Source organism: Ranitomeya variabilis, chromosome 6, assembly GCF_051348905.1.
Source record: "Ranitomeya variabilis isolate aRanVar5 chromosome 6, aRanVar5.hap1, whole genome shotgun sequence".
In the NCBI taxonomy this organism is placed as follows: domain Eukaryota; kingdom Metazoa; phylum Chordata; class Amphibia; order Anura; family Dendrobatidae; genus Ranitomeya; species Ranitomeya variabilis.
Window position 1 is genome coordinate 473917423 of NC_135237.1, and position 19131 is coordinate 473936553.

The 19131-nt window shown below is 42.8% G+C and overlaps 1 protein-coding gene across 1 annotated transcript in view; it reads right to left on the bottom strand.

Moving 5' to 3' along the window:
* The window catches only part of PREX2 (phosphatidylinositol-3,4,5-trisphosphate dependent Rac exchange factor 2), a 487967-nt gene that overhangs the window by 171194 nt on the left and 297642 nt on the right, over positions 1 to 19131 (bottom strand). Inside the window, exons 19-23 of the mRNA XM_077270643.1 lie at positions 18891 to 18976; positions 15717 to 15853; positions 13144 to 13264; positions 12865 to 13049; positions 8732 to 8893 (exon numbers count right to left, since the gene is read on the bottom strand). Coding sequence (XP_077126758.1) covers positions 8732 to 8893; positions 12865 to 13049; positions 13144 to 13264; positions 15717 to 15853; positions 18891 to 18976 — 691 coding nt within the window. The remainder of the gene's footprint in view (positions 1 to 8731; positions 8894 to 12864; positions 13050 to 13143; positions 13265 to 15716; positions 15854 to 18890; positions 18977 to 19131) is intronic.

Below are 19131 nucleotides of genomic sequence, written 5' to 3' on the forward strand. Positions count from 1 at the left end.
GGGAATAAAGAAAACCAAGCAACTGTGACGGCTCTCATATCAAAGGGATTGTCTGTGATGAGAAAATGTCTCTCTAAATACCTTCTAGTTAAACCAGCAGTAAATTGTCTCCATTTTTACTAATGAGATTTACCATTTGGGACACTGGTGATAACCAATGTGGGAGTAGTAATAGAGACTTTTAAAAAACCGACTGGAGAAACAGAAAACTAAGAAATGGATGAACATACTAATGAATTGGAGAACTCACAATTACTGACAAGTGATAGGTTTTTTTTTAATAAGAAATAAAAACACCATGATAAAAAATAGGACAAATATTAAACACACACAAGATTAGGAAAAACATAAGTGCACAGAGATTAGAATAAGGAAAACCTTGTAGAGCCTTAGGGCTTAAAGGAGTACTCCGGGGAGATAAAAAAATATCCTAATGCTCATACCTTCAAAACTATTCAGATAACATGAATAGTGCTGCTTTCCATCCACACAGTGGAAGTAATTATGTGAACGTAAAGCTGCTCCTTGGTGCTCCCCCTCCATTTTGGGACATTATGTCACACATAAGGGGCGGGGCCTACTGGCTGTTAGCAGCAGCCTGCCCCTGATGCCATATGCTTCTATTTAGTCCGATATCAGGGGGCATAGCCTACTTCTTGCTGCTAGCAGCAGCCTGCCCATGATACCATCTCCTTCTATTCAGTCTACTATCATCTTCCAGTCAGATAAGACCTCCCAAAGGTCCAAAACTGGCACCCGGAGGCACACTCGGAGCGAACAGAGCTCTCCCATAGCCTCCCATGACACATCTAACCATGCCCCTTGGATCAGTTTGGCATCTGGATGCGGGTCACAGGGGAATAGGATGCGCCCACAGCTAGGATTCAAATGCGAACGCCCCTCCATGCGATGCGTCTGGCCACGTCCATTAAACTCTTGGACCCCCACCAGAACAAAGGGAGGCACATCCTGATTTGCTGCTTTTCTAAGGATGTTGTTATTGGAATATCCCACACTCTAAAGCAGGGGTCCCCAACAGGTAGCTCGGGAGCCACATGTGGCTCGCGGTCCCATGAATTGTGGCTCGCAGCTGTCTGTAAGCTTGGTGCATTAACTCCAGTTGTAGCAAACAGTTATGAAGAGCACATCTGAAAATGGTGAATTTTGTGAGCAGCCCTGCACAAAAGAGCCGATCTGGATGCACATATACTGGTCTTAGGGGTTTTGAGATGATTTAAGCATGGTACGCTGGAGACAAGTTGACACCACTTGTCAGAGGAGGTGTTTGAAGCTGGATGTGACAGTGTCTTGAGAGTGCTTTATAGGAGAATACTGAATGGAGGTATTGTAGGAACCCATGGATCTTTGTATACTGCTTTGGGGTGATTGATTTTTGTGGAGATTGATTTTTGTGGAAAAGCGTTGGTTACCATTATTGTGAGGGGGCGGGAGCAGAATGTGGCTCGCGACCCTCTCTCAGAGCTGAATGTGGCTCTCAAGGTCAGAAATGTTGGGGACCTTTGCTCTAAAGTAACCAAATTCCAGAATCTAGATCAGGTCATTTTTAAGAATGCAAGGGCTTTCAATGGGAACTGCACAAACATCTGGAACATTTTTACTTAAATGCAACTTCTGAAAAGTGCACAATGTACAGATAAATATACGGTGAATGGATTATTTATACAATTCACACACAAAGCGTTCAAGCTTTCTTTGCAAATTTGGCTGCTATGGTTACGTTTTTACCTCTGATCAAAAAGTCCAGTACAGAGTCATAGCAACTTCCAAAATTTTTCACAAACTATAATAATATAGACCTTTTTGTTTCCATTGATCAGTAATTATATATTCCGTACATATAAAAAGATCTTTTTATGTAACAAAAAGTAGTTAAACAAACTAGTTTAACCGTTTAAGGATGCAGCATACTTTGGTGCTGAATGACTGCAATTTTTTTTTACCTCTGCATTGAAAATCTATAACATTTTTTCCCTCCAATATAGTTTTATGAAGGCTTGTTCTTTTTGTAAGACCAATTGCATGTCTCACTTTAAGGGCTTGTTTCCATTTGCGAGAAACACGTCCGTGTCGCGCATGTGGAAACCAAGCTCTGGTGCCGGCACTTGGGAGCGGAGCGTGCGGCCACATAGGAACACATGGAGCCGCACGCTCCGCTCTGGAGTGCCGGCACCAGAGCTTGGTTTCCACATGCGAGACACGGACGTGTTTCTCGCAAATGGAAACAAGCCCTAAGGTTATTTATATGTTGAGGGAGTAGGGTAAAAGCAGTGACTGTGCCATTGTTTTTTAGAGCTTCGTTTACTGTGCATTATATAAGATATCATAATTGTTAGAGATGGGCGAACCTGAAGAGTAAAGTTCGGTGTCCGTACCGAACACCTACTGTTCAAGCACGGACACCGTAGACGGACTTCACCAGGAAGTCCGTGTTACTGTTTGGGTTCAGCTGCTCAAACACCGAGTGTTTGTCACGCTGTCATGTGCATGGAAGCGCCACAAACACTGCTTCTGATCGGAGGTGAAATCATCCCCGCCGGTGAGAAAGCTGCGGTTCCCACCCTGCCAAAAGACAGCGGGAGAGTTCAGCTGTGATCGAAGGTTTAAAGTTTACCTCTGGTCACTGGTTTGAGCTAATGGGACTACTGATCCCATCATCTGACACCTGCTGCCGCTAATAAACAGTAAGAGCAGGAGCAGCGGATGGGAGTATTCATCAGCCACTCCTGCACTGTAAATAAATAATTAAAAAAAAGGGATGGGTTCCCCTGTATTTTTGTTAACCAGCCAGGTAAAATCACAGCTGTCAGTTTCAGCAAGTCTAGTTATCAAGAATAGAGGGGCCCCCACGCTGTTTTTTAATTATTTAAATAATTTAAAAAAACGGCGTGGAGTCCCCCTCATTTTTGACAATCAGCCTTGCTAAAGCAGACAGCTGGGGTCTAGTATTCTCTGTATATTGGGGATATACAGATATATACATAAGAAAAACAATGGACTAGCTCATAAGGAAAACATAAACCTATGCTCTTGCTATAAACTATGATATTGTGCTTAACTATGCACTTATCTGCAGCCCCCGCATTTAATATGCAGCTTCCGCCCCACTCAACAAAGTGCAGATGCAGCTGAATTGCTGAGAGAAGCAATTGGTAACAACTCTGATCCGGCACAGTGTTTAACAGATAGGTAGTTACCTTTGTTATCACCTATCTACCTGCCTAGTTTTTAGGCCGTTAGTAAAAAAATAAATTAAATGGTCCTGGACAACCCCTTTAAAACTAGCACTCTTCATTAGTGATGGACAAACCTATGGATGTTTGAGGTTAGCGCGTTCGACTGAACAGTTAAAAAAAAAGTTCGGTTCGGGTACCAGAAAAGTACTCGAACCCGAACACAGACCCCGTTCAGATGAATGGTAGGGCCGGAACATCCATTGTTTGCCATGCTGCATGACAGCACGGCAAGCATTGCATCTGATCAGCTGTGAGATGGCAGCACGAGCTAGCAGCTGTGATCGGCAGTAAAAAGTTTACCTCCAAACACAGAGGCGTTGGCTCATGAGAGAGTAATACTCCCATCAGCCTACGCCTGCTGCTGCTAATGACAATGAGAGCATGAGCGGCTGATGTGAGTATTCATCAGCTGGCACCTGCTCTATAAATAAATAAATAATGAAAAAAAGGAAGTGAGGTCTTTTAAATTTTGATAACCAGCATGGCAAAACTGACTGCAGCTCAGTTGCCAGCTTTACAATGGCTTTATAATCGCTGTTTTTTTAAAATGATTTAAATAAATAATTGTAGAAAACGGTGTGGGTCCCCTATTTTTGACATCCAGAAAAGCTAAAGAAGACAGCTGGAGGCTAATATTATCAGGCTGGTAAGGGGCCATGGATATTGGCCCCCAGCCTAAAAATAGCTGCCCACTGCCGCCCCAGAAAAGGAGCATCTAGATGCGCCAATTCTGGCCCTTTGTCTGGTTCTCCCCACTTGCTCTATCGTGGTGGCAAGTGGGGTTCATATTTGTGGGATTGATGTCACCTTTATATTTTCAGGTGACATCAAGCCAAGCAGTTAGCAATGGAGAGGTGTCTATAAGGGCCTATCCATTAGTAACCTCAAAGTCATATGGTCAGTAAAAAACACCCTGAATAAAGTCCTTTATTTGAAATAAAAATACATTCCGTTTTACAAATTTATTTAAAAATAACAAGCACAGTTATATTCACCTTCCACAGATTCTATTGAAGCCCTGGTCTCCTGTAATAAAACTAAAATAAAAAACAACAATATCCCTTCCCTGTCTGACATACTGTCCCATGCTATAGTCCAGGTCTGCAATAATTGGTTTTCATCCCATACTGTGCCAAGATGTGACCATCTAGGCTCAAAACCACGAGAGAATGACCTGTTGCAAGCACAGCATCAGTGACTAGCGGTGACATAATCGAGGTCATCACAGGTCACTGAGGCTGCATTCCCAACTCACATCTGATGTGAGCAGGGCCGATGAATTGCGGTGACTTCAGTGAGATCACCGCTAGCACTGTGAGAAAAATTCTCACGGTGCAACGCTGAGCTCAGTAAATTCATCACAGTTCATCATGAGACATTTCTGAAGCTGTCTGCTTTAGCTTGGCTGGTCATTAAAAAAGGGGAACAGCTCACCGTTTTTTTTAGTTACTTAAATCATTTTAAAAAATGGCATGGGGACCCCTCTATTCTGGATAATCATATATGGTAAAGCTGACAGCTGAGGGTTGCAGCCCATAGCTGTCAGTTTTGTCATGCTGGTTATCAAGAATAGAGGGGTCCACACACCATTACTTATAGTGCAGGCTCCGGCTGATGAATACTCCCAGCAGCCACGCTTGCTCTCACTGTTATTAGCATCAGCAGACGTAGGCTGATGGGAGTATTGCTAATATAAGCTGATCCAAGCAAAGCAAGCTTTTTTACTTATTTATTTTCATTAGGGTATATGCACACATTGTCTTCTTTTGGTTTTGCTTGTTTCTATGGCCAGTGTGAACATGCCTTTACACCATGCATGTTTTCAAGTCATACTCCGGTTCAGTTTTCTTTTTGTTGCTTTTTGTTTTTGCTTTTTTTTAATTCCAACTGATGCCTCAGTGACGGGAGGTAAACTTTTTACTGCCAGTCACAGCTGCAGGCGGATCATAGCTGCCGGTGTTTCTCGCGCTGTCGTGCAGATGACAGCTTGGGAAACACCTGATGTTCAGGGTGCCGAACAGTAAAATGGACTTCCTGGAGAAATCTGTGTTCGGGGTCCATGTCCAAACAGTATGTGTTAGGTACGGACCCTGAATTTTACCGTTCTGGTCCGCTCATCACTACTCTTCATACAACATTATAGTAGCGCAGTAAAGCTGTATGTCACTTGTCTGACAACCACCTCGTGTACAGTTTCACATGGAAACCAGCAAAACTTTGAATGCCACTTTGGAGAATAATGAGTTCTCATAAGCAGGAATACAGAGCTCAAAATTCCTTTAATGAATCTTAATATGATAAAATTGCAACTGTAGTCATCCATCACTAGAGGGAGCCGAGAAGCTTGCTGTATATGATTTAATATTAGCTCCCTCTAAGGCTTCTTTCACACTAGCGTCGGGCTCGGCCCGTCGCTGTGCGTCGGGCCGACGTTCCCGACGCTAGCGTGGTCTCCGCCGCACAACGGGGGCAGCGGATGCATTTTTCCAGCGCATCCGCTGCCCCATTGTGATGTGCGGGGAAGTGCGGGGAGGTGGGGGCGGAGTCCCGGCGGAGTTCCGGCCGCGCATGCGCGGTCGGAAAAAGCGGACCGTCGTGAGCAAAAAACGTTACATGTAGCGTTTTTTGCTCCCGACGGTCCGCCACTGCACGACGCATCCGTCGCAGGACGGGTGCGACGTGTGGCAATCCGTCACAATGCGTCGCTTCATGTTAATCAATGGTGAAAAAACGCATCCTGCAAACACTTTTGCAGGATGCGTTTTTTCGGCAAAACGACGCATTGTGACGGAATGCAGTTAACGCTAGTGTGAAAGTAGCCTAATGGTGGCTGAAGGCAGTAAAAATACCATCCGTGCTTAGGATTTGGACTTTGAAGAATTAAGTGTTTTCTTTCTTAAGTATCATTTATGCACACAGGGAATAAACCTAAAAAAGATCTGAATTCTTGTAATGAAGTTTAATATATGTTCCTGTTTTTAATTACTCCTGAATTCAATGTACATTGCGCTATAGATGTGTCACATTCACTGTTATAAAATATTCTCTTTGAAAAAAATTAAATACTGCTGTAAAGTAAATATGCCGCGCTATGATAAACCGAATCAAAGCTAAAATCCTCTGCAAATCTTCACAAGTCAAAAGCTCAAGAGAAATCCAAAACAAGTTATTACCATCACTTTTAGATCTAATACCAGATTATTAAAGCTTGTTCTGCCCAAGGGACAGTGGTTGGTGTCCAGGCTATGGAAAACTAAAACTCCAAGCATCACCTCACAGTCTGTGAATATCAGGTAATGCTGGGAGTTGTGATTTTTCAATGGCTGGATATACATAGGCTGGAGACAAGAGCCTTAGAATTTCATTTTTCCTCGGTCTGTACATACAGTATATATTTAGTTTTCTGGATTTGCCTAAAAAGTAATATTTCTGGAAATTACAATTAGATTTTATGTTATACCATGTCTCTCACGAATATCTACTGGTTTCGGTTTGGCTTTTGACTGACCATAGGAAATCTAAAATACTCCAGTCTTCATACAAGCAGACAAAGTGGCACGATTGCAAGTGAAGAAGACTTCCGAACATGAGCAGTGCACCGCTCTGAAGATGGCACGCGTACTCCCGGCTTCAGGGGATGAACGCAATGAGGGAAAGCTGCGCACATGTGCTAGGCAAGGATAGCACTAGCGATGATGCCGGCACATGTAAGTTATGTTATTACGTCACAGGAGCTTGACAACATGCTAAGTGGGCAGACTAGTCTGTGGACACTATCGCCCCATCGACTGGTCAATGGCCTCATTTACATATTATAAACAGGCTGTAGAAATACTTTTCTATAAAGATTTGTGTATGTGTGTGATGTAATACAGGGACAGTTAGGCAGGGTATGGTTCTGGGGGTGCGGGGGACCTGACAGTTTCCCTTTAAACAAAACCATTCTGATGCATAGACTTGATTTTCACTCTCGAATTTCTGCCAGAATTATCATATCTGCATCAGCTTTGCTAGAGAAGGGGACTGGCTTAGGTAATGAAGTAACAGCCCCTTTTGGTTACATAATTTGTAACATGCAGACACAGTGGGACAAGACATAAAGTGGATGGACATAGAAATCCTGGGTATATTACAACACTTAAAGGGATTGTTCACAGATGCCACACTTCAGTGACTCTCCCAGTGCTTCCTATGACACATCAGAAAGTTTCATCATCAGTGCTGACTGTAGGGGACAGGCTGCCTGGCTTATTTTAACAGCTACCCCTTCCCCATTCTCAGCTGATGTAAAGATGGATATAGGAACTGGCAAACTATTAAAAAGGGCAGTCAGTCCACCTTCTTCATGCACAGCTCTGATAATGTACAGGACACTGGAAACGCTTCCTAACGTGAAGCATTGGGCAAGAAGTTTTGGGGGCTAAGTTAGCTACTGAAATGACCAGGTAGCCAGCCCCCTTTACAAACACTGGTTATGAAACTCCTGTCTGTCGGAAATTGGAAGTGTTGCTGGTCGGACCCACATTTAGGCCTCATTCAGATCTTGATTTTTTTATGCACGAGAAAAATGGACTGAGCTTCATCAGTGATTTTTGGGTAGAGTTTCATGAAAGTTTCGTCCGATTGTCATCAATTTTTCTCGTACGGGAAAAAGAAAAAAAAAATCTCTGTTCTTTTGATATGTAACAGTCTGCCATCCGATTATTGACTGATTTTGTCACAGACCCACAGACTTGCATTGCTGATTCTGACTTGACACTCACATCATAATCGGACATGTCTTCGCAATTTTGCATGGACTTCTCGGTCGGTGGAAAATCACGGACATATGAAAAACCTCTTTAAAGGGAACCTGTCACCTGAATTTGGTGGGACCAGTTTTGGGTCATATGGGCGGGGTTTTCGGGTGTTTGATTCACCCTTTCCTTACCCGCTGGCTGCATGCTGGCCGCAATATTGGATTGAAGTTCATGCTGTGTCCTCCGTAGTACACACCTGCACAAGGCAATATTGCCTTGCGCAGGCATGTACTCCGGAGGACAGAGAATGAACTTCAATCCAATATTGCGGCCAGCATGCAGCCAGCGGTAAGGAAAGGGTGAACCAAACACCTGAAAACCCCGCCCATATGACCCAAAACTGGTCCCACCAAATTCAGGTGACAGGTTCCCTTTAAGTTCCCAGACATTGCCCAGCGCATCTCTCATCAGACACAGACTGATTTACAAGTGTCTACAATCTGGAGTCCTCGCAGTGCAGAGCTTACTGACAGCATTATGTCTGCAGGCTCCTGAAAAATTTAGGACATGTTCTGCAGAACTGCATCATTAGAGAAACACCTTTGCTGCCGAGCAGGTTATATGAGGCATTACTGCATTATATTTACTGGCTAAAGAACTGTTAATAAAGTATGTGAACCTGGTAATACATATTTACAATAGTGTTTAAAAAAAGAAAAGTAGTAAAACCTTAGTTACCTTCCTATAGCTAGTGATCCGCCTGTAGATGTGTTCAATTTTTTCCCGGCAAATAATGTTAAATTTATTCTGCAGTTCTGGTGGAATGACTTCATGTAAGGAATGGAGATTGCTGCAGTTTTGTACAAATTGTTCATCGCTTTTTGCAAGAGCATCTAAGATCTGTGTAAGAGAAGAAAATACATTGTTATATAGAGCATGGAAAATGTCTCAGTTCTTAAATGGAGTTTCAATGTTACACAACTTATTTCAGGGCAGATGAAGTGGGATCCAGGGCCAGTTTGCTGTGGTCTGGAACTGAGTTCTGGTTGCCCTGAAACCCCTCTGACCTCTTCTAAGCAGGAATCAGTCATGACTCATGAGTGTGTGATGAGGTGGAATTGTTTCTTTACTCCCTGGTCCTTCAGGAGTACGTTCTACCTCCCCATCCAAGGGTTTGGGTCTGGCAATAGCTTCAGACAAGACAGGAAACCTAGGGTCCGGGTTAACAGGTTCAATTATACTGTGCAATTCGGTTACACATGGCTGCAGAATACAGAATAGGACAGAGTCCCATTTTAATGATCTTTCCTTTGTTTCTTGGCCTGTCAGTCTTCGCCTCCTTCCTGCCCTACTTGTCCATAGCCCAACTGTCCTATTCGGCCCTCGGAACTCTCTTCCTGGCATAACAGCTTCCCTGAGGACCACCATCCTTTACTTTAACTGCGACCCAGCCAACATCTTCCTCACAGAGGGGACAGGGGTATGGCTCTCAATACCCCTTCCAGACCTAAAGCCTAAGACTTTCCCAGTGTCCAGATGAACCTCAGAATGTGTCTGTCAAGCTGCAGCTATGCAGGTAACTGCAACTTCCACTAGATGGCAATAGAGTGGAATGATAGTAACAAGTCTGCAAGGGCAGACCTGCAGTGCTGCAGCGAAGCTACCACCAGGTGGCAGCAGAATAGTCAAACAAGCCGAGTCAAAACCTAGACCGTCATGCAGTACAAAGGGAAAACACAAGCACAAAGTCAGTGGAGAGCCAAAAGGTCAATACAAAGCAAAAGGCAGAAGTACCAGGAACCAGAGGCAAAGTAAAGTCAGAGTCCAAGCCAAGTCAAACACCGGGAAATCAAAAAGCAATCAGGAAACACTAAGAAAAGACTGGCAGGGAAGGAGGAATAGACAAGGGCAAGGTCAGAAAGTGCAGCAGGACCAATCTGGGTACTACCAGAGTCAGATACTCACACCATAGGCAGAAAATATAACTGACACAGCTTGCAGGATAGGGCGGAGCTAAATAGCAAACCTGAACCCAAAATGAGACAGAGCAAAGTTAACCCTTGACATGATCAGCCCGGGAAAAGGGCAGACTGGACTCAAAACCCAGACTGGATCATGACAGTGTCCTCATGCTGTGTGGAAACCTGGACTGACAGCATCGGTTCGGATCTGCTATATCTGCCTCTTCTTGCTCCTGTTAAAGGGACTCTGTCACCTGAATTTGGAGGGAACAATTTTCAGCCATAGGGGTGGGGTTTTCGGGTGTTTGATTCACCCTTTCCTTACCCGCTGGCTGCATGCTGGCTGCAATATTGGATTGAAGTTCATTCTCTGTCCTCCATAGTACAAGCCTGTGTAAGGCAAGATTGTACTGAATGTCATACAGTATGCATATTCTACAGATAGTTGCGACTGCTACCACTAGAAGTGCAGCGCCCCAGAGTCCTGGTTGCTGCAGTAGTATTGTTCCTCCACCAGCGGGAGCAATTTTACGTCTGATGGCAATAAAGGAGATCTTCTGTCCAGGTATCACAGCCACACACAGCACACTACACACACCGGTCCACCAGGGGGAGCAAAGGTTTTATCTACTAGGCCACTCCTCACAGATAGGTAAAACTGGTGGGTTGGTTAGAAAGTTAGGGAGTTCCTGGCTGGAGACCGAGAGAGAAAGGTCTCCAGACCGAGCTGGCGGGAATGATCTCCAGTCAGATCCAGACTACGGTCTGAGGAGGACGAGGGTCCACGGAGCTGCGTCTGCCCCATGTGCGGCAGCATCCAAAGAAAGAGACATTGAAAGGAAGTGTTTTTTAGTGAGTTAGAAATGAAGGCATAGCAACAAGTGGATACCAGAGAGGATAGTGACTGAAGAGAAGCGGCATCCTTCTGGTGCGCGTTCCGGTAGCCAGAATACCGAGGGAGTAAAGTGCTCTATGCCATTGCTTCAGAGACTGGCAGGACAGTCAATTCCAAGTTGGCTGCCCGACCTTAATACCTAAGAAGACAGGTGGAAACTTGTGGGGGTCAGGGCGTCTCTAGGGTCCCTATAAACCAGCCTCAGGCCATCAGTCATACGGGTTTTGTTCTATCCGACCACGGGGAACAGAGAGAGAAGAGTAATAACAGTGAGGACCTCATTAGAGCTTAAGCAAGTGAGGACCTACTGTGTTACTATGCGCATAGGAAGGCTACTGCATTCCACCTGGATAAGGAGACTCTGGATTTGCCTTCAGACCAGCTGGACTCTGCCTACCCTGTGATCCGGCGCCCAGGACTGTGGACACTGAAGCCTTCAGTAAAAGGTAAAGAGACTGCAACCTTGTGTCCTCATTCTTTACTGCGCCTCGCACCATCCACCATCTACACTTCTGGGAAGCCCTGGGGATACACTTCACCTGTGGGAAGGTATACCATCTAGCTGCCATAACATCACCCCAGCAGACCCCCAAGCAGCGTCGGTCATCCTGACCGAATACCACAGGTGGCGTCACGAACACTATCCCTTTAAAGACCTTTCCCTTTCAATACGGATGCCCCTAGGGCCACGGACCGGGTCAGCCACCGTGACATCCCTGCCGAGCACTGAAGGACCCGGCTCCGAGTACCCCACTGCCCTACTGGGGGCGATCCAGAAGCATAAAGGAACACTGTATGCCAGCTTTCCCAAATTGAAATTAAAGGAGTTTTCCAAGAGAATAAAAATTACTTTTAGGATTTGCTCACACTCTCTCATGTGAGGGAGAATCAGACCGATTATGCTAATGTCACTGGGATAAAACTCTTGATCCAAGTGTCACCTTAATGTGTTCTGATTCTCTTGTATGAGAGAACCGTACCACAGGTGCGGAGAAGACAGAAAACTTAATTTCTCCATCTTCTCCGGTCTCTGTGTCCACCATAATCAGAGATGGCATTCGAGTGCAGTCCAATGTTTCACATGCACTGATAGTTTTGTATGGGTGCGCTTGATCCAATTATTGGATGCAGTCTTGTTTTCTCATGCCGAATCGACATTTTAAAAAAGCGCTATTCCACACTGCCCCATAGTATAACATTGGGCCGAGTGCTATTCGATAAAACACTGGATAACATTCAAGCGTGTTATATGCTAGTGTGAGCGCACCCATAGAAGGGTTCACATTGGTTAAGCAAAAATAATACAAATATTACTGTACCCCTGATCAGATCCCAAACTTAATTTAGAGAAAGCCAAAAATTAATTCAGATGGATAAATTATTTCAGACTTCATATTAGAAATCTAAACTCACTCAGACCAGGTTACTAAAGTAATTAAAAAACAAAAAGACCCTTCTATAAACTGAGACAAAACAAATGGAGACCCCAATATTAATTCTGACACGTTCTAACGTTCAGCATTTGGTCAGTATTTTACCTAAGTATGTGTAAGCCAAAATCAGGAGTGGAACAGTCAGAGGAAAAGTATAATAGAAACATATGCACCACTTCTGCATTTATCACCCACTCCTGGTTTTGGCTTACAAATACTGATGTAAAAGACTGACCAAATACTGAACTTGTGAATGTGGTCTAAATGTATTAAGACCACAAGACCCTTAAATCTATTTAGACCCTTGACCAGATCTGCATTCAATTCTAAGAAGGTGTTCACACTTATGCAACCACATAATTTTAGTTTTGTCATTTTATTTTACCCTTCAAAATTATTTCAGTTTGTTTGCAATTGAATTGTACATATTATAGGTGAAAGTAAAGGTGGAAAAAGTTCTGAAATTATATTTCTTGGCGTGATTTTTTTTACATGACAAAAATCTGGCATTTTAACAGATGTGTGAAGAGTTTTTGTGTCTATATATATATTGCATATATCTACTCTTTTTACACTTCTCACCTTAGCACTTAAGTTGAAAAATCCCTTTGGTTCCACCATCTTCTCCACTACATGACATTTGATTCCTGCAGTGCTGTCATATTCATAAATAACTCCATACTCCAGGTGAACGTTATCCACTGTGAGGCTTACATGATCCTTCTTCCCGTCTATTATTGCCATGGTACTGAACTTGTCAATAACCTCTTTGGAAGAAAAAACAGACATGAATCAATGATGTGCAGTCAATAAAAGTGCAATTTTAAAAATGTAATGTTGAGAAGTAAAACTGGACTGTACCTTCCACTTTGCAATCAAATCCATCCCCATCATTGTCCCCTAGAGGTTTGGGATGTGTGGGTTTTAACATGTCTTCCTTGGCACTTTCAATACTGTCATAAATCCACTGTATGGAATCTTGCTGAAAAATATACACACCAAAAAAGATTTTTAGGATATATGCACAATATATTTTTTAGGGTGATTTTACTGTGGAAACCGCCTGAAAAGCCAGATAATGCTCAAAAGAATGAACCAGGGGCCCACCGATGCCATCAGAAAATGTGAAGGATGCACATCCAGTTGAAGTGTATTGTGGTGCACAGACATATCGGGTCCACGTGCCACAATACACGCTGCTGGCTAATCAGAGGCCAGCAGCTGACATCGGCGTTCACATGACCTGGCGCATGACGGTAACCTCACAGAGTCACAAAGTCAGCTGCCAGCTTCACAAGAGGACACCTGCAGCGTGGGAGTGAAGGGAAGGTGAATTTTATTTAAAAAAAAATCAATGGCCTTACTAGTTCCCTGGATGACTATTGGGTGCATTATACTTTATGGATGACTATGACGTGCATTATACTTTATGGGTGACTATGTGGTGCATTATACTTAATGGATGACTATGGGGTACATTACACTTTATGGATGACTATGGGCTGTGCATTATATTTTATGGATGACTATGGATGTGAATTATACTTTATGGATGACTACGGGGTGAATTATACTTTATGGATGACTATGGGGGTGCATTTACTTTATGGATGACTATGGGGTACATTATACATTATGGATGACAATGGGGTACATTATACTTTATGGATGACTATGGAGTACACTATACTTTATGGATGACTATGGGATTAATTATATTTTATGGTTGACTAAAAGGGTGCAATATACTTTATAGATGACTATGGGGAGCATTATACTTTATGGATGATTATGTGGTGCATTATACTTTATGAATGACTATGGGCTGTGCATTATACTACATGGATGACTATAAGCTGTGCAGTATATTATATGGCGGACTATGGGATGCATTATACTATAGGGAGGAATATGAGAGTGGATTATACTTTTTCTATGGAGCCCCATGACTTCTTTGTATGCCCCTAGTGAGTATAATGGTTTATTTTCCTCTAAACATTAAAGAACAGCGGTCGAACGGGGGACATACACCAAGATTGGGTATACCGTATACATACCAGAACGGGGCCCAGGATGAGGGACATATAGCACAATGAGCTATATATACCAGGATGGGGCCAGGATGAGGAACATACCGTATATACCAGGATGAGAGGATGAGGGCACATATATATATATACATAATTTATTCAGGATAAGGGGAGGGTCCCAGTCCAAATCTTCCACCTGGGCCCATCAGACTCTAGTTATGCCACTGGAATGAACATGAATTTGTATGTAAAAATGACTTGCTGTGCACATGTTCAGGCTTTTGAATGTCTTTCAATCACTTCAACTTCGGATATGTGCACAAGTTCAGGTTTTTTCGCATTTTTTCACGATAAAAACACTATAAAAACTCATTAAAAACGCATACATTATGCATCCTATCATTTAGAATGCATTCTGCATGTTTTGTGCACATGGTGCGTTTTTTTCCGCGAAAAAAACGCATCGCGGTAAAAAAAGCAGCATGTTCATTAATTTTGCGTTTTTTTCACGTTTTTCCTGCTATTCTATGCATTGGGAAAAAACGCACAAAAAACGCATCAAAAACACGGTAAAAACGCGGTAAAATCGCAGTAAAAACGCATGCGGATTTCTGGCAGAAATGTCCGTTTTTTGTCAGGAAAATTCCTGCCAGAAATCCTGACTAAAAACCAAGGGAAATCCCTAAAATAGCCGGTGGTCAAAACAATTAAAAACAGTCAGGAAATGACAGAAAAAAATTAAACAAAAGACAATTCTTGAAAAGAAAAAACACCAGAATTTCCTGAAATTTCTTCAACTTGAAAAACTCAGTGGCTTTTTCTGAGTTTAAAAGATGTTATGCACGCATAGCCAAATCCGTCTAATCACTTTTCACTTTTTCCTTTTATAGAAAAAGGTATAGAAAAAAGGAACCTACACCAAATTATTCATGTTGAACTTAGAACACAATGTAGTGCAGTGGAGTGGAATAAAACATTTTTGTTTGTTTTTAATTTTGCTTCTCCATTACTGAGAAAATTTGAGACCAAATAAGTTAAGTTTTGTTAAGGGCAAGTGGGTGTGATAACTAGTTTTCATTGGGGGCATGTATTTCTTCCCCTATGTGAGTTGCCCAATCATAAGCAAGCGGGAACACAGATGAAAAAGTTTTTTCAGAGTGTAATGATACAGCTTTCGCTAACTGTTCTAACCTTTTGCAGCATGTCAATACTGGTTGCAATTTATGAGAACATACCATACAACTGACTTAACTAAGTTTGCAGGAACTCCCTCCTTGCATTATATATACACACATATTTATATACATAGATATATATACACATATATATTACTATCAGAACTCTATAAGCATTAGCTGTGCCAATGTTATATCATAAATTGGAATATTCATGGCATAACCTAACCTGCATGGGGCGCCGATACTTCCTGCAAGCAGTCACATGGGCGATAACACTAGCGTGACTCTCCTTGCTGACATTGATCCCATTCACTTTGATGATGCACTGTCCAGGGTGAAGACCAGAAGTCGCTGCCACTGTCCCTACAGAACCCAACATGAACAATTACCAATCTCAATTAAAATGACATTTCTGCTATTGATTTACAATCCAGCTGCTGATTAAGGAGAATGTTGCTTTTAAGAACAGAAAAGCAATTTTGAGAAGATGACACGCTGCTGAGATATATCAATTTAAGCACTCAGGAAAAAAAAGTTTAAAGCAGTGCACTATGGGTAAGGTCAGAACTGCGGCAATGACTGTTTTGCAACCTTGATGACACTGAGTAATTGGATTATTTCACCAAAAACCCTGTGAAGCAATTTGAAATATGTTGTATCTGTGGAGTAGGAGAAATACATCCATACATCATCTGCAGGAATATACGGTGAGACCTAGAGTATTATTGCTTAATATACAGTGAAGCTTGTTCTTCTTCCTTAGACTATCAGGCAAGAAATGATAAACCACCATATTATGGAACATTTGGGGGATGGGACAAAGCCTGATATTATAACATTACTTCTACAACATTTTGTTGATGTGTATTTAAAACCGGAGATTAAATTACATTAAATCACCACTCCGGTGTATTTTTTTTTTATTGCAGTGGTGTTACTATTCTATGTTCCCTGCCCCAGTCTTATACTTTCCAGCTGCCATCTTCATCTTTTATCTGCGCCGCTCTGTTTGGTCTTCAACAGTTTGTGACCTGCCCGACTGCTCCAGTCCCAACTCAATGTAAGTCTATGAGAGCCAGAACGAGGCCAGAACGCGGCTCTCATAGATTTACACTGAGAGCTTGTGACCATTACCTCTAACCTCCGGTCAGTCAGAAGTGGCGCTCACAAGATGGTGCCGGAAAGAACTGAAGATTGCAGATTGTAAGTAGAATACTAGATTAGTAGCACCACTCCAGCGCTGCAATAAAAAAAACGTTGGAGTGGTGCTTCAAAGAAATCATAAATGTAATCTTACAGTATACCACTAGTAATGATATACTGTATATGAATGTGTGGCTTACATTGCAATATAGGATATTGCATTTTTGCAACCTAATTTACTACTATACAAACTGGATTCATTCACACCTACCAAATAGTAACATCCAGTGCATCGAATTTCTTGGGAGTTGCTCTTGAAACTCTGTTGCGAAATGACTTACCACTATTTATGGCTATTTCATGGTTGACTTCCAATTATACTGGAGCACTTGGTTTGGGATAAACCTGCAGCTAACAAAAGGATCAGCCATTGAAATTCAACAGGCTGGATCCTTCTCTACTTTGGCATAATCTGTCGAGGAAGAGTTGGGATTCCTCCATAAACGTTACATAGCTGTCAAATCCCACCAAAATTAGTGGGTTCAGATAACTTTTATTCAAAGTGTATGGTAACCACAAAAGTACAAAACAATACTGCAGATAATACAGTTGAGTCCTGACTATGCACTCTATGGAAATAAATGTGCACTTTATATTCAGTCAGCCATGAAAAGGAAATGAATCATTTTCCATCATCCAAACCATCAGTGCCATTCTGACACTTATGTTATATCTATGGGAGATGAAACCATGGCATAAGGACAGTAGCATCCCATATCTGAACACCAACACCATTCTGGTTGAGGGTCTAATTGGAACACAGGTGGAAAACCAAAGAGTGGAGAACTCTGGATTTCCGGAACAGGGCATTTGTCTGGGGTTGCACATTGTGGACATCGGAGCCATTCCTTGAAGAGTTTTAGGTTCTAACACTAGTGTTGAAAGGATCAAAAGCCAAAGAATTAGCAAGGAAAGACTGTCTGTGGCTGATGGAGTGAGCTAGGGCTCTGTACCTCATGAAAGAAGTGAAGCAACTGCCTGGGAGTACATTCTTTGACCTAATGCCAAACTGTTCCTGGCTTTTCATGAAGCAAGAGTCATCAAAAGCACCAGGGATTCCAATAGGTAGGAAGAGGTTCCCAAGGCTCTGGTCATTCAGTCTGCCGACATGGCTGCAGGACCAAGATACTGCGAATATTTTTGATTGTCTCTAAAAGCTGAATTTTTATAAACCAAGTGAAAAAGTTGGCACTTGCATCTTCATAAAAAATTTGTGTTATTTAGTTCAGACTTAAAGGGCCACTGTCACCCCCCTCCAGCCGTTATAAACTAAAAGAGCCACCTTGTGCAGCAGTAATGCTGCATTCTAACAAGGTGGCTCTTTTAGTTTTAGGTTCAAGTATACCCCAAAAAAAGCGATTTGATACTTAGCCATAATTGGTGTCTCTAGCCACGTAGGCTGGTCCCCAGCTTGGCCAGCTCCTCTGCCGTCACTCACATCTTCTTGGTCTTTCTGCGCCGCCCCCTCAGCGCTGTTTACGTTTTCAAACCGGCGCCTGCGCTGTGTAGTACTGTTCTGCGCAGGCGCAGTAAGCTCTGGCCGTCTGCCGTCCAAGCCAGGCTTTCACACTGCGCCTGCGTGGGCAGTGCGGCCCCCACCTTTGGAATCCCAGCCCCGCACTGTGCATAATGCATAACACAGTGCGGGGCTGGGACGGCAGACGGCCAGAGCTTACTGCGCCTGCGCAGAACAGTACTACACAGCGCAGGCGCCGGTTTGAAAACGTAAACAGCGCTGAGGGGGCGGCGCAGAAAGACCAAGAAGATGTGAGTGACGGCAGAGGAGCGTTTCGAGCTGGGGAGGGAGGACCAGCCTACGTGGCTAGAGACACCAATTATGGCTAAGTATCAAATCGCTTTTTTGGGGGGTATACTTGAACCTAAAACTAAAAGAGCCACCTTGTTAGAATGCAGCATTACTGCTGCACAAGGTGGCTCTTTTAGTTTATAATGGCTGGAGGGGGGTGACAGTGGCCCTTTAAAAGCAGCGATGGTAGACACAAGCAGGGCAAACAAAAAGCAAATGGCAGGAGGGTAACACATGTAAGCCTCCATCTTTTCTCCTGCAATCCTGATTTTTGCTTTATTAATATTTGGTGGGACATAGATACATAGATAAATAGATAGATAGAAAATAAATGGTTTCCCCATGTTTGTAAAATGACTGGGATAGTAGCATAACAAAACATAACTGTACCTCTACCCACAGCATGTACAACCGATGGTCCAAAACCCCTTATCTGGAAACCGAGTCCCTCTGGTGAATCTGGGATTTTTACCGTCCTGGCAAAGAAATGAAGTAATAGTGTAGGCATTATATGTTAACATGAGAAAAGTCCAAAAATATTAAATTATGACTTTCAATTCAGCTGAGCATCTACTAATAATAATATACAGGTGCTTCTCACAAAATTAGAATATCATCAAAATGTTAATTT